Here is a 25,209-nt window from a genome sequence, read left to right on the forward strand (position 1 = left end):
TAAAGTCCGTCGGAAATCGGTCGGTTTTTCCAAATTTCCGACCGATTTCGGTCGGTATTTCTTGACGGTTTTAGACAATTTTCTAGTAGTGTACCCTGAATTCACTCGGGGGAAAGTCTTTACCGATATTTTGTTTGTTTCAGTACCCGAAACTTCTAGTTAAAGGTGAATGGATCTCAATCCTTCTTTTGTTGAGAATTTTTTCATTATTAATGCATGTGCACTTTAGTTCCTTTTTGGGTTAAACTTGAAATTCCCTTCAGAAAGTACCCAAAGGTATCTTCAACAAATATTTCAAAATGCCTAACACCAATTTTCAGCTATTAAGAAATTTTAATAGACAACGTAAAGTTAACATTCAACTTCAATTTCCCAATTTATCCACACAAACAAACTCCAAAACAATAGTGGTGTACACTTCATAGCTTAATAATCTTTCACTTTTCACATGTAATATACAAGTACAAAACATCATCTTGATTATTTCACCTAATCCTTTTGAACTTCCAATCAATATACTTGTTTTGATTTTTATAATCTTTTTATATTTATGATATAAATATATATACCATAAAGCAATATTTCTGATTTGTTGTTTCTATTATTTTAAAGAGTTTGATCTAATCTGAAAGTCCACTCAGATGGCATGGTTTCTTAGTGCAATAATAATTGATACTTCTATCTCCTTCTCATTTCAGCACATATGTTTTTATCATATTTTATGTTGATTCTGCCACCTGTTTTTTTTGGTTTTGATTTTCTTTAAAGAAACAAAAAGATTTTACTCACACTTGTGTACAAGTGAAATTTACAAATTGATCATGTAAAAAGCAAGAATCTAAACATGAAAACAATGGACACTTTTTTCGTCTCAATTTATGTGCTTCACTTTTCTTTTTAATTTAATTAAAAAAGAATGATACATTTCTTTTTTCGAAAACTATTTAATCTTAGCATCCTCATTATATACTTTTAAACATGATTTATTGGGATCTCCTTGACAGGGGCAGAGCTAGAGCACGACCTATGAGTTCGGACGAACCCAAACAAACTATGTATTTATCTTAAGAAATTTATTTAATATATATAATTTATTAATTTAGAACCGAGTAACTTAAACAGATCAGATTTCTGAATCCATAAACTTCAAATCCTGACTCCGCATCTGCTCCTTGATATAAAAGTTCTTTTTTAAGGAGAGAGAAAATGAAAAGACATGTGAAACTCTCGCCACCACTCGTTTAAAAAGACAATTTTAGTGTTTTGTATTTAGCTTATACATGTCAAAACTCTCCGTCAATTTCTTAAATTTAGCGTCATAAAATGAAACGCCGGAGGTACTTAATTTACAATAATCCAACTGAATGTAAAAGAATGTCTTTTAACAAGTTGAAACTATTAAGGGAAGAGAGATTATTTATTAGTGAACTTATTCCTAACACTTTTTAATATAGAAATTAAAGTTGTTTAGCTATAAGAAAGTGTTTAACTGAACACTCCCATTATAAGATAGTGGAATCCATAGGTTAATTTATATAAAGATTACGTGCTTAAATCACTTTAATTTGTTCCCTATATATACCATTCAAGTCAGAGTTGTTAATTACAAAACAATTAAAAACAATACTAATACTATCATTTGTTATTAGAGAAAAGAGAGAGAAACATAATTAAGCATGTCAACTAGTACAAAGGAATGCTTAATTAAATTTTTGAAAGAAGCAAAGCCATATTTAGCAGTCATATTCTTGCAATTTGGATATGCAGGCTCAGCTATTATAGCTAAATCTGCTCTTAATCATGGAATGAGTCATTATACTTTTGCTGTCTACAGAAATGCTTTTGCTGCTGTTGTATTTGCTCCTTTTGCTGCTCTCTTTGAAAGGTGATCTTTACTACCCCCACCCCCACCCCCGTTCAAGATTTAACGCAGTGTAAAAGGGCAGCTGGGTGCACAAAGCATTCCGCGTTTGCCCTCTGGGGAAGTGCCGCATCACACGGATGTGCGATGTAGGCAGTCTACCCTGATGTAAGCATCAGTGAAGTGATTGATTCTTAACGTCACCCCACCCCACCCCACCCCTCCACCTCCTATTCCCCTTCCTACCTTTTTCCTCACACACCGACAAACAATGTCGAAATCAGGAATTTTGTCAAAGTTGTTCAAGATTTAACATAATGTAAAAGGGCTCGGTGCATAAAGTATCCCTCGTTTACGCAAGGTCCGAGGAAGGGTCACATCCCAAGGAGGTGTGATGTAAGCAGCCTACCCTGTTGTAAGTAGCAATGGCTGATTCCACGGCTTGAACCCGTGACCTATAACTCACACGGAGATAACTTTACCGTTGCTCCTATACTCCTCTTTAAGATTTAACGTACTGTACATATGTTAGAAGTAATAGCAATATTTGACCTTTTATACATTATATTTTATCGGACAAAGAGTGTTCAACTGACTACCCTTTAACTTACGTATGTTGCTCCACCACTATCCACAAACACACATGAATGCATGCAAGGCAAAAGCCTAGAGCTAGTGAAGGAATCCAGAATATAGACGTGGATTCTGAGTTAAGAAATTGAAATTTGAAATTTATATCTAATCTATTTATATATAGGAGTTTTTGTTTTTTTAAAATATATAGGGGTTGACCCCGAAATAATGGGTTCTGCCGAACCTATGAACCATGGTTGGATGGATCTGCCACTATACCTAAAGCATTGAAATGTTATTTTATTTTGATGGATTATATTTATAGAAATTACTAATGCCATCTCTGGTTGTTTTAACATACAGGAAAATAAGACCAAAAATGACTTTTTCCATTTTCTGGAAGATTATGTTGCTGGGCTTGTTGGAGTAAATATTCCTAATACTACCAACACTTATTTTTTTTCTTGATTTAATTTATTATATTGAATCTAATGAATTTTCAAATGAAATTATTATTTGCAGGCCTGTTATCGACCAGAATTTGTATTATGCTGGGATGAAATTTACCACTGCCACTTTTGCAACAGCAATGTGTAATGTTTTACCAGCCATCACATTTTTATTAGCCTGGATCCTAAGGTATATAAAAATAACTTTTTTCAACTTAGTTAATTACGTGGACTTAATTTATAATCCAACTTTTTTCCTTAAATTAAATATTACTTCTATTAGATTGGTGGAAATTGTTCATTAATAAAATTATTTAAGAACTCATGAAAATGGACTTAGGTCAAGACAAACACAAATCCTAAGATACAATGATTAATGCATAGGTGCGATGGGATGATATTGTCTTTTATCAAATTAAAAATAAAAGAAAACTTAGAAAGTACAGATGTAGGGTAGTGGATCAGGTCATTTCCAATGATATGGGATAAAGTTTAATTTCTATAAATAGAAAATATAATTTTTGTATATTATCAGGTGATTTAAAATATAATAATAAATTACTATTTATAATAATTGAAATTAGCAGGTCTTTTTTCACTTTCAGCCCGCGTCAGAAACTATTTACATCCGGTAGCAGAAAAAATATATACAATTTGTGTATTTTTTGTATATATATATATATATACATTCAAATTTACATTTCTTCGGCTATTATATTGAGAGCGGCTATACAGTGTCATTTTCCCAAATTAAGTAAGTAGTAACGTAAAGCTTAAGACAAATATCCTTCTATAATATGTTGTTGAATTTGTCGGGATAAGGTCTGTGTACACCCCATCTTCCCCCGACTTCACTTTCAGAATTATACTGAATATGTTATTATTGTTGTAATATGTTGAATTGTATGATCATATATATAATGTAAATTTTTTTATTACATTGTTAATATAAGGTAATTCCTATGGAATAATGGGTGATAAATTGAATATTTAGGCTTGAGAATGTGAATATATGGAAGATACATAGCCAAGCAAAAATAGTTGGGACAATAATAACACTTGGAGGTGCAATGGTAATGACACTTGTTGGAGGACCTACAATTGGATTGCCATGGACCAAACATTCTTCTACTGCTACAACTAGTGTTGCTTCTCCTACTGAGCTAAATCCTGTTAAGGGTGCTCTCTTCATTTTAGTTGGTTGTTTTTGCTGGGCTTGCTTTTATAATCTTCAGGTATATACTACACTTTCCCTTTTCTCCTGTATATGTTACGTTGCTCGAACTCTTCAAAAATATTATCGGATACGTGCATGCGGATCCTTTAAAGTAGTGTACTTTTCAGAGAATCCGATACGGATACGATAATATTTTTGGATAGTATGACAACAATCTTTTTCTATCAATGCTTGTCCTTTTAATTAGGGTTTAATTTATGTATAATGACAGTAGTAAAAGAACTTTTATAATATCAACGCCTGCGATATGATTACACGTAACCGTCCATCGTATGTAAGATTAGTAACATGGAAACTAAGACAAGTATTATGCTACATACAATAGGTAAAAATACATTGAGAGTGTTAAAATTATTTACATTATTAGTATATACTATAAGTCAAAATAATGCATTTTGGAGGATCCGATACGAATACGACAATATTTTTTAAGAGTCGGAGTAACAGAGTGTTTTAAAGTTTTCTCTACCACTTAAACTAAAAATAGCCGGTAAAGATATAATATAAGCATTATTTATGTATTTTACATGTGTATAATCTATGTATGTGACTAGGAAAAATAAACAATTAATATGACAGACTATTTGTGTAAAGATCCCTTTAATTGAAGAATACTGACAGTAGTAACAGAACTTTTACAGTATCAGTCACCTAAGAGATAACTACAAGTAACAGTTCATAATAAGTGCGGTTAGTAACATGAAAAGTAAGGCAAGTAACATGCTACAATAGGTAAAAATATATTGAAAGCGTTAAAACTATTTAACACCGTAATATATAGAAGTTAAATTCGTTCTAATTAACGTCTATACATGACGACTCTGATGTCTAATCAAATACCATCACATAAAATGAAACAGATGATTACATTGAAGGCATACCCAGCAGGACTGTCCCTCACTTCTTTAATATGTATGGCTGGGGCTTTACAAGGCACTGCACTTACACTTGTGGTTGAAAGAGGAAATTCTGCAGTCTGGTCTATTCAATGGGGCAGTAGTAAATTAATTGCATCTGTTTATTGTGTAAGTTTTTTGAAAATTATTAATTCATTTTTTTATTACTAATTATACTGAATTATTATTCTTGTTATCAGATATATAATATAGTCATTATTTTACCTGCAGGGAATTGTGAATTCTGGAATTGGCTATTATGTTTCGGGATTAATAATGAACGTCAAAGGACCAGTTTTTGTCACTGCTTTTAATCCTCTCAATATGGTTATTGTTGCAATTTTGGGTTCATTCATTTTATCAGAGCAACTTAACTTGGGAAGGTAATTTTAATAATTATTTGCCTTCTTTTTGCTTCTTTTTATGGATTTAAGTTATATGCACTAATACCTTTTTATATTATCCGTCTAATTTAACATATGATAGTATGTTAATTACGATTTTTATCAGGTTACCAATAATATTTATCTTAAATATATTTATGTAATTACAAATGATATGTTATGTAAATATTGTTTATATTGAAAGAAAGATGGTTTTTGAAATTCATTAGCTGCCCGCCCAACACTTACACTCAATATATATATATATACACACATCATGTATAATAAGTGTATAACCTATGTATACCGGCTAGAAAAAGCAAACAGTGAATTCAGCCGGCTATTTATGCGAAAATCCCTGACATTTGGTGTTGCTTGAATGTAGGGTTGTTGGAGCTGCTGTTATTGTAATTGGATTATACCTAGTAATATGGGGTACGACCAAGGAACAAAAATCCTCAAAAATATTGAGCACTAATGAAGAAGTTGAACAAGTTGACAAAGAACTACCTGAGATAAAATCTTCAAATCAGGCAGTAATGGGAGATGAATCTGTTTAAGATCATGTTTGTACTCTATTATCGTTGCGAAAATGTATCACGTCAGGATCTCTTATCTAAACCTAATCACAAAATTGAAAAATATTAGAGTATGAATACTATACTAGGCTTACAGTCTAGTGGTGTTGGTTCGATCTCCCACTCTATAGATGTCAGTATAATTTTTATCTGTTTTTCCCCCCTGATCTTCTAATGTAATAAATTTTGTTTTATATATTAAGAAAACAAGTTGAGCACGCCTAGCTAGAGGCTGAGTTTTAGTATAATGATCAAGTTCCAATTACAGAGGATATATGCTACTTTTAGTTTTCCTTTCTTACTATATTTCTCTTTTGTCATCTAATTTAACGCCGTTTAAAATTTGTTATGTTAACTTCCGATTGACACTTGATTATTTCGATCCTATAATATATGTATAGCAAGTGAAACATCATCGTTGCTCTTTATATTCTGTTGAAGAATATATCCGATTTTTTAATGCAGATGCACATAAAGAACAAATTCCAAATGACAAACAAACAAGTTATGCATGGCGAGCAAAAGTAATTGGACATTACGAACTATTGCTATCTCATTAATAAAATAAAATATTTCCTAACAACTTGTCACAAATAGTATAATAATACAACAAATTAAAACAGAAAGCAAAACTAAAAAGACGAAAAGAAATCGTATATATATACAACCTAAACAACATATATGAAGCTGCCTACGCAACTGTATTCTCTAGCTAAATATGTGTCATAAATTTATATTGTTCGAATTCTTTAAAAATATTGTCAGATGTATATCAAATCTTCCAAAATTAATATATTTTTGAAGGATCTAAAACGTACTAGGTACATTTTTGAGAAGTCGAACAATATAGGCGTCTAACACACAAACGAAGTGTTTGTTGTATGCACATGGATATGACCCTATTGCTTGGATGCTTTTTGTTTCTTCCTCCCCTTGGTTTGTCTTGCGTACTATGATTTTTCTTTCTGAGCGAGACTTCTTTGCTTGTACATATGTCTACATCATCGCGTTATATGACTTAGAAATAGTTGCCTATACTAAACCTGATTTAGTAACCTAAAACATGTAATCAATGACATCTTATGTTACATCTCGCATTTTCACATTAAAAATTTCGTCTTCAGTTAATTAACGTAGACTCGGGAATGAGATCATCTTGACATTAACGTATTTACGCTATTATAATAAACGATAAATAAGTGTTATGAAGGATAAATGGGTACATAAATTAAAGAAAACGAATTTCGTTGAAAGTGACCAATTTGGAATAAAATACGGGTCGAACGATAATACCCGATAATTGTGAACTAGTACCATGCGAGGTACCATATGACCACGGTAGTATAATGTATAAAGTATATATAAAGTATATTAAAAATAAGTAGAATTTTAAGCAATTTATGGTAATTTTTAAATTATGCGGGTAATTGATTAATTACCGGATAACGGGACATACCCAGTTAACTAATAAGTGAATAAATTATACCCCAAAACGTGGCATACAACCACAATGGCTAAACAACAATGACTCTTGGTCATTATTGCCATGTGGCTACCTAAGGGTAAAATTAAAACCTAACCAAGATAAGACTTAATCTCATTAGGATCAGGACTTAAGACATCCTTGAACCATTAATGTATCATTTTAGTTCAAAAACGTTAAGAGAGCAGAAGCTTCAGTTCGTGCAATTAATTCCATCAAAATAATTCAAAGAAGCAGTAGCTTATTTTCGTTCAGGATACTTCAGCGTAATTCCATAAAAATTTTGCGGTTACAAAAGAGTACGGTGCAATCTTCGCCAAGAATATTATACAGATTTTTTTCTACTCCAGGTATGTTACGGCCATCTTTTTTTCTTTTGGCATGGTCCAAATTATACTGAAGAAACGAGCAAACGCACAGTTTCCATAAATTTCTCTATTCATAGAGATATTAGGGGTGTCTATATTCTTGATTCCCCATGAGAATTATTATTATCTTCTATTCATGGGTCTCAGAATAATACGCAGTTGAAAAAGTTTATCCGGAAGGAATATTGAGATTTTTACGTATTTTTCATGCATTTCACCCATTTATAGATGTACATTGATCCACGACCAGATGACGTTATATACGCGTATATATGTAAATATATGTATATGGGATATGGAAAAAGCTTACGGCGTTACATACGCACCACCACCTCATCAGCTGGTATATATTGATGATGTTGCCCACGGTGACCGAGACGATATGATGGGATGCCCTTAGTGGCTTGATGATATAATGTACACCCATACCTATGCATGGAACGACATTTATATGCACGTGCATAACATTATAAATGTTTTAGAATTTACAAAGTTATTCAGATTTAAATATGTGTTTCTATATTCCATGTTTCATCTATGTCTTTTACGTACTAATTTTCATGCCTTACATACTCAGTACATTTTTCGTACTGACGCCCTATTTCACGAGGCCTGCATTTCATGCCCGCAGGTGCATGTAAGCAAGCTGACGGTCTCCCTTCTTAGGATCCCTGATCAACGAGAGTTGGCGTGCTCCACTTGATCCGGAGCTGCTTTTGATTTTGGTACGATGTGTTTTTATATATATATATATGTATGACGTGGCTCAGTCCCGTCTTTATACAGTTATGTTTCCATTAGAAGTCTGTAGACAGTATGTCTAGTTGGGTTGTATGTGGCCTTGTCGGCTTTCAGTTATTGGATGTATAGTTGTCTATAGCAGCCTTGCCGGCTCGCCCACTGTATTCTGCATGTATATGTACATATGCCTTGTTGGAAGGTTTCCTTCATGTATGTTATCTTCGTAATTCAGCAGATGTTATACAGGTTCATATCCTAGACACATGCTTAGAGAGGTGTTTGATAGGTAGGACTTAGGCACCCGTCGCGGCCCATCGGTTTGGGTCGTGACAAAAGTGGTATCAGAGCAGTTCTGTCCTAGGGTTGTCTACAGACCGTGTGTAGTAGAGTCTTGTTTATGGGTGTGTTGTGCACCACACTTAGATCGTGCGATACAATAACTCATGTTCCTAACGATATGTTATATTTTCAGCAATGCCTCCAAAGAGTATGACCGCCCAGAAGGGAAAGCCCGTGGCTGGTGAGACTACTAGTCGAGCGCCACGAGTTACCAGGGCTCGGGGAGAGTCTCATGGTGAGGTTCTATCTCAGACTTCACATACCCCGCCCTTTCCAGAAGAGCTCCGAGAGGCACCAGCTCCAGCGTCTGCCCCTATACATTCAACACCTCAGTCAGATACACCGGGTCAGGAGATGAGAGATGTTATCCAGCTATTAACCCGATTAGTAGCCGCACAGGCTCGGCATCAGGAAATAGGTATTGGTCATGCAGATAGGTCCGTCAGTGCGAGGGTTAGTGACTTCATCAATTTAGACCCTCCGGTATTCACTGGGGCAGATCCGAATGAGGACCCTCAGGTATTTATTGATAGAGTGCAGAGGACGTTACGGGTAATGAAGGTCACTACGATTGAGTCAGTTGAGCTAGCTTCCTATATACTCCGAGATGTTGCAGTTAATTGGTATGAGTCTTGGGAATTGTCCAGAGGTGAGGATGCCCCTCCAGCAGTGTAACATGAGTTTACAGAAGCTTTTCTTCGTCATTATATGCCACCAGAGCTTAGACGGGCCAGAGTTGATAGGTTCTTGACCCTTCGGTAGGGTAACATGAGTGTTCAGGGGTACAATCTTCAGTTTGATTCGTTGTCTAGGTATGCACCCACTATTGTATCTAAGGTGGAGGATTGGGTTCACAAGTTCGTGATGGAATTCGAGCCTCACTTGCTTAACGATTGTATGTCGGTCTCACTTCAGCTAGACATGGATAATTCTCGTATTCAGGCATACACTCAGGGTGTAGAGGAGCGTAAACAAAAATAGAGGGCCGATCGAGATTTTATTGTTCCATATATTCAGGGTCTGGTAAGAATTTCAGGGCCTCAGGTTCTCAGTATAGGGGTGAGTCTAATCAGATGAGGCCGCCCGTGCTGCGATGTACTCAATGTGGTAAGCAACATATCGGGCAATACCATATGGGATTAGGTGTCTGTTATACTTGTGGTTATCCAGGCCACATTATGAGGGATTGTCCGATGAGAGGTGATGCAAGCATAGCTCAGCCAGCGGGATCTGTAGCTAGTTCATCATAATCAGTATGCCCCCCTAGGCAAGGTCCACAAGCACCAATGAGTCGTAGTAGAGGTAGAGGCAGATTATCTAGCTTGAGCAACCCTAAGAACCACATTTATGCATTGGCAGGACGACATGACCAGGAGTCATCGCCTGATGTTGTTATAGGTATATTATCAGTCCCCTCATATGAAGTATATGCACTGATTGACCTAGGTTCCACCTTATCATACGTGATTCCGTTGGTTGCTAGTAAGTTTGAAATAAAACCTGAATTGGTTAAACCTTTTGAGGTGTCTACACCTGTTGGGGACTCAATGATAGCTAAGCAAGTATATAGGGGTTGTATAATAGTAGTTCATGGTCAATCTACCGTAGCAGACTTAATCGAGTTAGATATGGTAGAATTTGATGTTATAATGGGTATGGATTGGTTAGCTTCTTGTCATGCCAACGTTGATTGTAGATCAAAGATAGTCCGATTTCAATTTCCAGGGAAGCCTGTTTTGGAGTGGAAAGGTAATACGACATCGCCGAGAGGAAGATTCATTTCCTATCTCAAGGCAAGGAAGATGATCAGAAAGGGCCGTATTTATCACTTAGTTCAGGTTCAGGATATGGAAGTGGAGTCACCAACCATTCAGTCCATCCTAGTGATTAATGATTTTCCCGATGAACTTTCGGGTCTTCCAGAGCGAGAATTTGAGTTTGCTATTGACCTACTACTAGATACTCATCCAATATCTATTCCTCCCTATAGAATGACCCCCACAGAGCTGAAAGAGTTGAAAGAACAACTAAAGGACTTGCTTGAAAAAGGCTTTATCAGACCTAGTACATCACCGTGAGGAGCACCTGTGTTATTTGTGAGGAAGAAATATGGTTCCTTACGGATGTGTATTGATTATAGACAGTTGAATAAGGTGACGATCAAGAATAAGTACCCGCTCCCGAGGATTGACGATTTATTTGCTCAGTTGCAAGGTGCCAAGTATTTTTCAAAAATAGACTTGAGGTCTGGGTACCATCAGGTAAGGGGTAAGGGGGAAGATATTCCGAAGACAACATTTAGAACCAGATACAGGCACTTCGAGTTTCGTGTTATGTTGTTCGGTTTGACCAATGCCCCAGTAGTATTCATGGATTTGATGAACCGTGTGTTCAGACCCTTTTTAGATCTATTCGTAATTGTATTTATCGATGATATATTGGTGTATTCTCGTTCAGAGGCTGAGCATGAAGATCATTTGCGTACTGTGCTAAAAATTCTACATGAAGGGAAGTTGTATGCAAAATTTTCTAAATGTGAATTCTGGTTGAACTCTGTAGCTTTCCTTGGGCATGTCATTTCGGGTGAAGGCATCCGAGTGGATACATAAAAGATTGAGGCAGTAAAGACTTGGCCTAGACCCACAACACCGACAGAGGTTCGTAGCTTTCTTGGTTTGGCAGGTTATTACAGGAGATTTGTAGAGGAATTTTCTTCCCTTTCAGCACCTTTGACAAGGTTGACTCAGAAGGGAGCAAAGTTTCAATGGACTGATGCTTGTGAACGGAGTTTCCAGGCATTAAAGGACAGATTAACTTCAACACTGGTTCTAATGCTCCCAGAAGGGACCAATGGTTATGTGATCTATTGTGACACTTCAGGCATTGGATTGGGTTGTGTGCTGATGCAGCATGGTAAGGTTGTAGCTTATGCTTCTATACAACTAAGAAAGCACGAGAAGAACTACCCGACCCACGATTTAGAGTTAGCTCCAGTGATTCATGCACTAAAGATGTGGAGGCACTACTTGTATGGCATTCATGTTGATATCTATACGGATCATAAGAGCCTCCAATATATCTTCAAGCAAAAGGAATTGAATATACATCAAAAGAGATGGTTGGAGATACTTAAAGACTATGACGTTGATATTTTATACCATCCGGGGAAGGTGAACGTAGTAGCCGATGCCCTCAGCCGTAAATCTATAGGTAGCCTATCGTATTTACAGCCAGAAAAGAGTGGAATAGCCTATGAGGTTCATCAGCTAGCTAGTCTTGGAGTTCAGTTACTGGACTCTGGTGATATTGGAATCACTATTCAGGATACAACAACATCCTCTTTAGTAACTAAAGTAAAGGAACGCCAGTACGAGGATCTTGTGTTAGTTCATTATAGGGATACCACCCCTCAAAAGGAGAAGTTACTGTTTGAAATTACAGAAGATGGGGTCCTCAGATATCGAGGACGATTATGTGTCCCTAATATAGCAGGGCTACACCAGCAGGTTATGGGAGAAACTCACTATTCTCATTATTCTGTCCATCCAGGAGCGACAAAGATATATCATGATATCAGGGAAGTGTATTGGTGGGACGGAATGAAAAAGGATATAGCAGAGTTTGTTACTCAGTGTCCTAACTGTCAGCAGGTTAAGATTGAGCATCAAAAACCCGGTAGGTTATTGCAAGCTATGGAGATTCCAACTTGGAAATGGGAAGTAATCAATATGGATTTCATCATAGGCTTACCTCGTACCCAGCGTAAGTTCGATTCGATATTGGTGATTGTTGATAGGCTTACAAATTTAGCCCATTTTCTGCCCGTTAGTACTATATATTCCTCGGAGGATTATGCAAGGCTTTATATTAAGGATATAGTATGACTGCATGGTGTCCCTATATCTATTATATCAGATAAAGGAGCTCAATTTACAGCTAACTTCTGGAGGTCCTTCCAAAAAGGATTGGGGACTCAAGTAAGTCTTAGTACAACATTTTATCCCTAGACAGATGGACAGGCTGAGCGTACTATTCAGACACTGGAGGATATATTACGAGCTTATGTAATAGACTTCAAAGATAGCTGGGATGATCATCTGTTGCTTATTGAGTTCACATATAATAATAGTTACCATTTCAATATTCAGATGGCTCCATACGAAGCTCTTTACGGACGGAAGTGTAGGTCGCCTATAGGGCTGTTCGATGTTGGAGAATCTGGATTACATGGGCCAGATCTGGTTCAGCAAGCCATAGCAAAAGTAAAGCTTATCCAGGATCAACTATTGATAGCTCAGAGTCGTCAGAAGTCATATTCTGACGTACGACGTCGAGATTTAGAGTTAGGGGTTGATGACTGGGTATATTTAAAGGTGTCACCTATGAAGGGTGTAATGAGGTTTGGCAAAAAAGGAAAACTTAGCCCACGGTATATTGGGCCTTATAAGATCATTCGGAGAGTGGGCCAAGTAGCTTATGAGTTAGAATTGCCCTCGGAGTTGGAGTCTGTCCATCCGATTTTTTACGTATCTATGTTACGGAAGTACATTGGCGATCCTACCTGAGTGTTGCCCACGAATGATGTACAGATTACAGAGGACTTGTCATACGAGGAAATTCCAGTTGCCATCCTAGACTGACAAATTCGCAAGCTACGGAATAAGGAGGTAGCCTCCATAAAAGTACTTTGGAGGAATAACAATGTAGAAGAAATGACTTGGGAGGCCGAGGAAGACATGGAGTCTAGATATCCCTACTTATTTCCTCCTCCAGAGAAGGTTCTGACGGAGATATCATAACCATAAGGTATGTGTACAAATTCTTTTATTGGTTATTGTCATTGGTCGTGTGAGGTCATTGTCGTTATTAATAATTGTGGTCCTATGTAGCGTTGGATTATTAAACGTCTACAGGGAGAGTTGGTAGTAGTGTTGTTACAAAGGCGACCCTGCCAAAGTTATATAGATCATCGGGAGTTGAACATTCGAGGACGAATGTTTCTAAGAGAGGAAGGATGTTACATTTCGCATTTTCGTACGTTAAAAGTTTCGTCTTTAGTTAATTGACGTAGACTCGGGGATGAGATCATCTTGACGTTAATGTATTTACGCTATTTATAACAAGCGATAAATAAGTGTTATGAAGGATAAATGGGTACACGAATTAAAGAAAACAAGTTTCGTTGAAAGTGGCCAATTTAGAATAAAATACGGGTCGAGTGATAATACCCGATAATTATGAACTAGTACCACGCAAGGTGACATATGACCACGGTAGTATAATGTATAAAGTATATTAAATAAGTAGAATTTAAAGTAATTTATGGTAATTTTTAAATTTTGCGGGTAATTGATTAATTACCGGGTAACAGGACATTACCCAGTTAACTAATAAGTGGATGAAAAAAATTATAAATTATACCCCCCCAAAACGTGGCATAAAGCCACAATGGCTAAACATGAGTCTTGGTCATTATTTCTATGTGGCTACCTAAGGGTAAAGTTAAAACCTAACCAAGATAAAACTTAATTATACGTCTTATCTCCATCTCATTAGGATCGGGACTTAGGACATCCTTGAACCATTAATGTATCATTTTAGTTCAAAACATTAAGAGAGCAGAAGCTTCAGTTCGTGCAACTAATTCCATCAAAATAATTCAAAGAAGCAGTAGCTTATTTTCATTCAGGATACTTCAGCGTAATTCCATAAATATTTTGCGGTTACAAAAGAGTACGATGCAGTCTTCACCAAGAATATTATATGATGTTTTCCCTACTCCAGGTATGTTAAGGCCATCCCTTCTTTCTTTTGGCACGGTCTAAATTATACTGAAGAAATGAGCAAACACACAGCTTCCATAAATTACTCTATTCATAGAGATACTAGGGGTGTCTATATTCTTGATTCCCCATGAGAATTATTATTATCTTTTGTTCATGGGTCTCAGAATAATACGCAGTTGAAAAAGTTTATCTGGAAGGAATATTGAGATTTTACGTATTTTTCATGCATTTCATCCATTTATACATGTGCATTGACCCATGACCAGATGACGTTATATATGTAAATATATGTATATGGGATATGGGAAAAGGTTAAGGCGTTATATACGCATTACCACCTAATCAGATGGTATATGTTGATGATGTTGCCTACAGTGGCTGAGACGATATGATGGGATGCTCTCAATAGCTTGATGATATAATGTACACCCATACCTATGCATGGCACGACATTTATACGCACGTGCATGACATTATAAATATTTTAGAATTTACAAAGTTATTCAGATTTAAAGATGTGTTTCTATATTTCATGTTTCATCTATGTCTTTTACGTACTAATTTTTATGCCTTACATACTCAGTACATTTTTCGTACTGACGCCCTATTTTACGGGGCCTGCGTTTCATGCCCGCAAGTGCCGGTAGGAAAGCTGACGGTCCCCCTTCTTAGGATCCCTGATTAGCGAGAGTTGGCGTGCTCCACTTGATCCGGAGCTGCTTTTGATTTTGGTACGATATATATAAGGGTATGACATGGCTTAGTCCCGTCTTTGTACAATTATATTTCCATTAGAGGTTTGTCGACAATATGTCTAGTTGGGTTATATGTGGCCTTGTTGGCTTTCAGTTATTGGATGTATAGTTGTCTATAGCAGCCTTGCCAGCTTGCCCACTGTATTCTGCATGTATACCTACATATACCTTGTTGGCAGGTTTTCTTCATGTATGTTATCTTTATAATTCAGTAGATGTTACACATGTTCATATCCTAGACGTATGCTTAAGGGTGTTTGACAGGTAGGACTCAGACACCCGTCGCGGCCCATCGGTTTGGGTTGTGATATGTTATAGTTGATTAAATACACTAATCGTGTAAAATAAAATTTATACTATCATTTGTATAAATTAAATCATTTTCTTTCTCTTTTCTATATTCTTCTGATTATATGTGCTTGTGCGTTGTATAAGGTGAAAACAGATCTTAAAAGATGGGTGAATTAGGAAGCAATGCGTGTTAAACCAGTAGTGATTCAACCATGTTCACACTATAATATTGTCGACTAGTCCAAGTCCTGAAATAAAGTTCCGCAACTAATTATCCTGAATTGTAGCCTCAAAGCATGCCACAAATAAAGCTTCCATGGTGGAAGCAGCTATAACAATATGCTTCACATTCTTCCATGATATTGCTCATCTAGATAATAGGAAAAATAACCAAATATAGATTTTTTGTATCCGTACAACCAGCATAATTTGAATCTGAATGTCCAATCACGCTAAGATGATCAGGTCTTCTATAAGTGAGCATATAAAATTTCCTTCCTTGCAAGTATCACAACACTTTCTTTGTAGCCTTCCAGTCGTCCATCCTTGGATTACTTTGAAATCTGCCCAGCATTCCAACATCAAAACTGATGTCTAGTCTCGTATATGTCTGGGCATACATTAAGCTCCCAACTATAGATGCATAAGGAATATCTTTCATTTGCATACGTTCCAATTCATTCTTCGGACATTGGTTGAAACTAAATTTATCTCCTTTCTGAAGTGGAACGAGACTTGATGAGTATTTCTTCCTTTATAAATCTCTCTAACACTTTATTAATATAGGCTTTCTGAGACAACCCCAATAATCCTTGTAATCTATTTCGAAATATTTCTATCCCAATCACATATGATGCCTCCCCCATATCTTTCATTTCAAAGTTGTTAGAAAGAAATTTCTTGTTGTCATGCATCGTAACAAGATCATTAGTAGCAAGCAACATGTCATCAACATATAAGACTAACATAATAAACTTACTCCCACTAACATTTGGTTATATACACCTATCAATAGTGTTTTCCTTGAATCCAAAGGTGACAATAGTTTCGTTAAATTTAAGATACCACTGCCGGGAAGCTTGTTTAAGTTCGTATAATGATTTCTTAAGTTTACAAACCATGTGTCCTTTTTCTTTAACGACAAACCCCTCTGGTTGATCCATATAAACTTCTTCATCTAAATTTCCTTTCAAAAAGGCGGTTTTTACATCCATTTAATGTAGCTCTAAGTCATAATGAGCTACTAAACTCATTATACTTCTGAGTGAGTCCTTTCTAGAGACCGGTGAAAATCTCCCTTTATAGTCAATGCCATCTTTCTAATTGAAATCTTTGGCAACAAGTCTGGCCTTGTGACGTTCAATGTTACCATTTGAGTCGTGTTTGGTGTTAAAGACCCATTTACACCCGACTCTTTTGCAAACTTCCGTTAATTCAACAAGGTCCCAAACCTTATTCTGTTCCATAGACTTCAACTTATCTTTCATAGCATCTATCAAAATTATTACTTTTAATGGCTTGTGAAAATAAAATTGGATCATTATCAATTCCAAAGTCAATTTATGACTCATGTAGATAAACTATATAATCATGTGGAATAACATCTCTTTTGTTTTTAAGACCTTCTTAATGCTACTTCTCGTGGTTCATCTACTATTGGTTCACCAACTACAACTTCATTGGCAATAGTAGGATGATTTATTTGTTGTTCTTGTTGATTGTTAGGTTGTACAACAACCTCAAGACCAATAATTTTAGAAAAAGTGCATAGCAGAGGAACTTGCACCATGACTTCTTTAATTTTCACATTACGTGGTTCTTACGTTCTCAATGAACTTAGCATTTCTAGTTTCAACTATTCTCGTACTGTGATTAGGACAATAAAATCTATACCCATTTGATTTTTTTTGGATAATCAATGAAGAAACCACTGATTGTTCTTGAATCCAGTTTCTTTTCTTGTGGATTATAAATTCTTATTTATGCCGGGCAACCCCAAACATGCATGTGCCTCAAACTAGGTTTCCTACCAGTCCAAAGTTTAAAAAGAGTCTTTGGGACTGCTTTACTAGGAACCCTATTTATCAAGTATACGATAGTCCTTAATGCATACATCCACAATGAGATGGGTAAAGATGAATTACTTAACATCTCCTAACCATATCCATTAATGTACGATTATGCCTTTCTGCCACACCATTTTGTTTTGATGTGCCAGAAATTGTGTATTGAGCACATATGCCACATTTCTCAAGGAATTTAGCTAATGGACTAGGGTGTTGTCCAGTTTCGTCATATATTCCATAATACTCACCACCTCTATCGGACCTGATTATTTTCACCTTTCTATCTAGTTATATTTCAACCTCATTAATAAATACCTCTAAGGCATTCACTGCTTGAGATTTTTCATGCAACAAATAGACATATCCATGATGTGAAAAGTCATCAATAAAGGTGATAACGTATTTATAACGATCCGATCGGTCATTTTAAGAATTAGTGTCCCGTTTGGTGGCTTAAGATCTCGAGCAGCTTCCTATTATGTGTTATGACTTGTGTGTGTAGTCGAGTTTTGTTTTCGAATGATTCAGGATCAATTTGGAAGAAAGATTCTTGTTTTAGAAGATTAAGCGGTAAAAGTTAATCAGAATTTGACTTTTGTATAGGCGACTTCAAAATGACATTTTGATAATTCCAATAGCTTTGTATGGTGATTTTGGACTTAGTCATGTGTCTGGATTTGGATTTGGAGGTCTGTAGGATAATTTGAAATATTTTGGCAAAAATTAGAAAGTTGAAGTTTTGGAAGGTTGGGAGGTTTGACTGGGAGTTGACCTTGTTGACATCGGGTTAAGATTTTGATTTTAGGAGTTGGTATAGCTCCTTTGTATCCTTTGGGACTTGCATGCAAAATTTGACGTCATTCCGAGTTGATTTGATATATTTCGGCACGCGTTTTGGAAGTTGGAATATTTGAAAATTCATAAGTTCTATTCGAGGTGCGATTCGTAGTTTTAATATTGTTTGATGTGATTTGAGTTCTCGAGTAGGTACGCGTTATGTTGTGGAACTTGTTGGTATGCTTGGACGGGGTTCCGAGGGCCCCGGGTATGTTTCGGATGAGCTTCAGATGATTTTTCAGCTTTGGGCAGGTCTAGTCCTAGTGCTTCACACCTGCGACGTTTTGGAGTGCAGGTGCGGCTCTGCTTCTGCATGAGTCTGTTCGCTTCTGCGATGATTGAGTCCTGGGCGGAGGTCCGCTTCTACGAGTGATGGTGCGCAGGTGCGTAGGTCGCACTCGCGTGTAAATGGTCACAAGTGCGAGAGTGTCCGCTTCTGCGACTGTGTTAATGCTTTTGCGGTGTCGCAGATGTGACTTCTTCTTGTGCGGGTGCGGCCACTGGTCTGGCAAGTTGGAAATGCTGATGCGAGCCTTTTTCTCCAATGTGAGGCCACATGTGCGGCGTTTTTGTTCGCAAATGCGAAAAGCCTGGATAGAAGGTTATAATTCGAGGGTTTGCCACTTTCACCATATTTTGGTTTGTAGAGCTCAGATTTGAGCGATATTTGAGGGGTTCTTCATGTGTTCGATTGGGGTAAGTGTTATTTATTCTAAATTTATTATATTTCATGATTCCATAATTATTTTTATCATTAAATTAGTGAATTGAATGGAGAAAATGGGAATTTTTGAAAAATCTTTCAAAATGTAAAATGAGGATTTGAAGAGCGATTCGATATCGGAAATTGATAATTTAGGTATGGTTGGACTCGTATTGTAATGTGTGTTCGAATTTTTTGAATTTTTATCGAGTTCCGAGGTGCAGGCCCGGGATTGACTTTTGGGTTGACTTTTTAGTTTTAATCAAAGACCGAAGTTTTATTATCTAGAGTGGTTTCCTATGAGTTTTAGGTATGATATGAAGTTATTTTGGTTAAATTTGAGCCGCCTAGAGGTTATTTTACACAAGAAGGTCATTTTAGAGTATCGGTCTAGCTTCGTTGAGGTAAGTATCTTGCCTAACCTTGTGTAAGGGAACTACCCCTTAGGATTTGAGTCATTTGTGCTAAATGGGTCATGTGAAGGCCGTGTATGCGAGGTGAGGAGTACGTACTCGGGCTTATTTATGGAAAATTTGACCGTTTAGGGCTCTTAGGTTCTTATGTTAATTAGATATGAAGTTGTTTTATCATGTTAAATCCCCATTTACTAAATTCACCCTTACATGTCTTATTTGGAATTAATTGATTCATGTTCTACTCTCGTTGCCAATTAAACTCTTATGTGCCTTAATTGAAGTTGTTGCCTCTTTTATTGCCATGTTGTCTTTTCCGTAATTGCTTAACCTTAATTGAAGTTATGTTATCTCTTCTATAATTGATTAACCTTAATTGAAGTTATCGTCGTCTTTTCCATAATTGCTTAACCTTAATTGAAGTTTTGTTATCCCTTTCATTATTAGGAATCATAGAATCATGCTATATCTTTTATCGTCGAGTTGTACCTATGTGGAATCATTGTTGCATAGTATCTCTCCCCTTGTTGAGCTGTTTTTGTTGAGACCATTATTCCGTGTTGTGTCTTCCTTTGTGATCTCGTTCTTCCTTTTCTTTGTGTTCTGAAGTTCTTGTGTTGATTTAATTGCCGTACTCTTGTGTTATCGGTGTTGTTGTTGTTGTTGTTATACTTAGTGTTGTTTAGTCGAGGGCTATGCGTGGTTGTGGTAATAAAGCTATTTTGAGGAAAAGTTGAGGCATATGGGCACATATTATGAAAGTCATTTTATTGTGTTGTTATGTTTTAGCACACGTGGTATTGTTGAGAGGATTGTCGGGGTATTCACTCGTGAGTTATCCGTACTGTCTTTATTATTGATATTTGCACATGCGGCATGACATGGCGGGATATATATGTGGGTTTGCGCATGTGACGAGACAAGGTGGGAATAATATTATGCGTATTGCATGTGGCGATACAATGTGGGAATATTAATATGCGCATGCGGCGAGACAAGGATGGAATCTTAATATGCGCGTGTGGCGAGACAAGGCATACCTTTACTTTATTATTGCAAACGTGGCGAGACAAGGTGGGCTATATCGAAAAATGATTTGTGATGGCTTGTGATGGCCTGGAGGCATTGTTATTGTTGATATTTGTGTAGTGATGTGCCTACCTTGTGTGAGTTATACATTAAGCATTTTGTGGTGATTGCTTCCTATGTGCCATTCATTGTCTCTACTCTTATTTGTTGACTTGAGTTGTGATAGAACACTTGCACAAGTTGTGAGCACGTGATTTTTGCCTCATACAAATCACTCCAAAATAATTCCCAAAATTAGGTCTTTTCTTTAATTATGTATTATTTTTAGGAAATATTGTGCGATTTTCTTGTTTGTTTGCATAGATCTATGTGCATGTATAATTTTATTAATGCATTAAAAAATACAAAAAATATAGCATTTGCATTTAGGATTAAATTTTTATATTTTGGAATTAATTAATAATTAGGTGTTTGACAAAAATGAAAATTCACAAAAATAACATATTATTTGTATTTTGGTCAAATTGTGTGATTTTCTTTTAATTTAAGTGTTTAATTGTTTGTGATGGGTGTTATTTAAAGTTAATTAATATTTTTAAGTTAACTTAGGTCTTCTATAATTTAATTTAGGATCTTTAAGTTTAATTTTTGAGAGAAAAGAAGAAAAGAAAAGAAAAAGAGTTAATAAAAAGAGAGGAACTCAAATTTGGGCCAGAAGATCCTCAAGCCCAAACAAAATCCATCCAAACCCACGACAAACCAGCCCAAACCCGTCTACCATACCTGGTCCACCCCCACCAGAACCAAACGACGTCGTTTGGACACGTTTCAATCTGGACCGTTAATCTCAGCCAATTAAACGGTCCCAAAGCTTTGACCAAACCCGACCCCGACCCGCTTACCCTGAACCACACCCGCCCTAGCACTACCCCAAAACGACACCGTCTCCCTTAAATGAACTAATTCAGGCCATTGATCGTGCCTGATCCAACGGCCAGGATTAGACCATCCCTTCCATATATAAACCTAACCCTTCTCCTCACACCCCCCTAAGCCATACCCTGTTCATCATCTCTTTCAGAGACGAACCCAAGCAACCCTCCCAAACCCTAGACGCCCTGAAACCCCTTCGCTTGAAAGCCGGCGACAACAACGCCGGTGACCACCAAAATAACACCCTTGAACCTCCTAACCACCCTCTCCACAAATCCCTTAACCGTTTTGCTCGAATCAGACTCCAGCTTCTCGAATCTTCAATCGAAGATTCGAGCAAACTTGAAACCCACCCCAACCAGTCCCAAACTCACACCAAGGCACCCCCTGACCACCCTCGTTATGGATCTGTTAACCATTGTCCTCGAATCATCATCGGCTTCTTTGAATCTTCGATCGAAGCTCAGGACCCAAAACCCTAGTTCATCTAATGAACCCCAAACTCACACCAGCTATCCACTGACCTCACTCGTGCCTAAAACGCCCTTGGTTTGGCTCGAACTTTGCCAGAACTGTTCGAATCCCAAATCAAACAAACAGAGCCCTAGAAAAAACCAAAACTGGTTTCTGTCCGAAGTTTGAGGCAATTTGGGTGTTTAACTGACCTTAGTCGAAGTGTTCTCAGTTGAGAACACTTGATTAAGGTCCGTTTGACCTAAAAAAAGTTCAAATTCGAGTCGATTCGAGTCCGTCTGTTCCTTGTTCCATTTAAGGTATTTTTCCTTTTTTATTTTATTCTATTTTCTGGTGTTTTAAGTGTCTATTTATGTGTTTAGTATTGTTATATTAATTTTTCAGTTTTGTCGATTATTCTTTCCTTCTCCATCAGACCTTTTTATTTGGTCGAATTTGTTTCTGTTCTTTGTTGTGTATAATTATATGCTGTATGATCAATTCAAATAAGTTTCGTCGATTAGTTGTTTTATTATAAACCTCTGATCTTGTCAATGCCGATTGAAATTGCCTAATTATTTATTTTCAGATTGATTGTTATCAATTGTTGTAGGTAATCGGTTAATTAGTTCTCGTCGATTAATTCGTTCTTGTTTGTAAACCAATAAACTCATCAAATGGTTGTTGCATATGCTTGATCTATGGACACTTAGCTTCAGGGCATTGTCAATAGGCTGACAATGAACCTGCATTTATGTTACCTGCATTCATGTGCATATTGATTCAATTTTCAATTTCAGTTTAAATGATTCTGTTGAGTTCTGTGTGGTGATTTAAATTCAATTCATTTTTGTTTCAATTGCGATTCGACCTTGGTCATTTAACTGTCAATAAGTTTGGTTATAGTTGTTAGTCAGATTTAGTTTTTAAATCTTTGTTAGCTTGAAAAGATTTCAGAATTAAAAGTTTTAATACAGTTGAATAATTGTATTAGGGGCAGTAATATTAAGGGGTTTCAGGGGTGATTTGGGAATGAAACAGTTAGGATAATATTTTAATGATAGTGTTTTGTTAGTGGGATATTAGTGCCTTTAAATTAATATGGTAATGGGGCACAAAAGGGAATGGGGGGCAGAAAATAAGGAAAAGTTTTCCTTAGTGGGATTTAAAGTGGAATGATTTAGATTTTAGTGGGAAAGAGGGGTAAGGCAGTAAGTTAAAAAAGGTCGGGCAGGCCTGTATAAGAGGGAGAATTAGGTCTGTAAAGAAGAGGGGAATTGGAAGAGCTGGGAAAGTTGAAAAATAGCTACTGTCTTTTTCATTGCCTGGTTTAGGATCTAAAATAGCTAGAACTTTCTCCCTTTTACTTCTGCTATATACTTGGGGAAGTATAAAACTGCTGGTTATTTGTTGTTGCACTGCTGTTGCAACTTCTGAATGCTACTGCTGCTGTTGGTTACTGCTGATACCTCATTTTTCTGCTTCCTTCTTTTATTTCCAGGTACATTTTTATTCTACCCGCTGTAAACCCTTCTGTGAAATGGAAATCTGAAGCATGTTGACCATTTCATCTCATTAGAAGAGTTTAATTATGTCTTTATTTCAAGTTTTAGTTTGAACCAGTTTGCATTTGAATGTTGGTCAGTGATAATGCTTCTAGAGGTTGAGTTTGGTTTAAAATAGATATGGGATTCGATTTTGGTCGAATATTCTGTAATCTAAAACTAGCATTGTGTAAATGGACCTGGTCATAATGTTTAAACCTGTTTAAAAAGTCAGGATAACATGTTTGCTTAGTTAGGTCAGTAATGGGGTTCTGCATATAATTTTGAGTAGTCATTTGCTTAATTAGATATTAAATGATCAAATATCACTAGATATGGTAGCTTCTGCGCAAGAGCAACGTGATTAGTTGCGTTGTTGTGAAATTGAAATGGCTAAATTCCATTCCCTTTTGTTAATCGTTGAAATTGGAGTGTAATCCTGCTTTCATAATCAAACCATTATTAGGGTTGATTCGTTTGGCTTTTAAGTTTGAATGGAAATCTGAAGTATGTTGAATTACGATCCTCCATTTCTGCTGCAATGGATTTGTCGTAATTTCAAAATTTGGTTGGTATATGTTTGTTTAAGTTATTTCGATGGCTATTCTCTTTTAAGGGCTTTAGATATAAACTAGTAATCATTTTAAGCCAGCAATAATCGGCGGATTTGTATTGTTCTCTTGGTACGTAAGAATTGAATAAATATAATTTGCCTCCTCTGTATTTATTTAATCATTTGCTAGTATTCATAATTTTGCTACAATATTATGTAGCTTCTATCTTTAGTTGGAAAATAAGCTGTTTGAAAAAATGTGAATTTCGTTAAATTGAATTCCCATTGCCTCACTAATCAATAGGCTGCTTGGTTAGCATTTACTTTGGCTAGGCCGTTTGTTAATCTTAGGAAGATACAAAATTGGATTGGGATTAAAACAAATATGATCTATTGGTTCGAACCATTTCGCATAGGCATTGGTAATGCAATTAAGTCATAAAGCTAGCATATTTTTCCCATTTAGCAAAATAATCACTTATGAACATCCTTAGTTCGTTTGGCTGAGTAAAACAACTCGAGGTGTGCCATGTTGAATAAAATCCCAAAACCCATGGCCCTCATTTAATTAGTTTTAACTCTTTAGAAATTGAGATTTGCCATTTTGTTAAATAATCTATGGCCCTCAGATAATTAATACTAACTCTTTTATAATTGGGATGCGCCGTGCCAAATAAAAATGACAAATGCGTGGCCCTCATATAATTATTTCTTTCAAAAAACTTAAAATTTGAGGCGTGCCACTTAGCTAATTTACAGGGCCCTCGCAAAGTTAATAACGCGTTAGTTGCTTTAGGCACGTTTAATATACTGTCGTGGTTGTGGACACGTTCGCGTGACATGATTACAATTCTAAAGACAATTCGGAGTATGCGTTCGCGCAACTTCGAACAAATCTTCTCAATAAAAAATGGGTTTTCGGAGGTTATTAAATTAAA

General features: G+C 36.4%; 1 protein-coding gene across 1 annotated transcript; it reads left to right on the plus strand.

Annotated features, from left to right (window-relative positions):
• Positions 1 to 1,595: 1,595 nt before the first annotated feature.
• On the plus strand, positions 1,596 to 6,264 carry LOC104244629 (WAT1-related protein At2g39510). Its single transcript, XM_009800098.2, has 7 exons — positions 1,596 to 1,885; positions 2,798 to 2,860; positions 2,957 to 3,073; positions 3,878 to 4,118; positions 4,981 to 5,145; positions 5,248 to 5,399; positions 5,785 to 6,264. Exons 1-7 carry the CDS (start codon positions 1,677 to 1,679, stop codon positions 5,957 to 5,959), a joined length of 1,122 nt encoding a protein of 373 aa, XP_009798400.1. The 5' UTR covers positions 1,596 to 1,676; the 3' UTR covers positions 5,960 to 6,264.
• Positions 6,265 to 25,209: the final 18,945 nt, after the last annotated feature.

Source organism: Nicotiana sylvestris, chromosome 4 (assembly GCF_000393655.2).
Source record: "Nicotiana sylvestris chromosome 4, ASM39365v2, whole genome shotgun sequence".
NCBI classification, from domain to species: domain Eukaryota; kingdom Viridiplantae; phylum Streptophyta; class Magnoliopsida; order Solanales; family Solanaceae; genus Nicotiana; species Nicotiana sylvestris.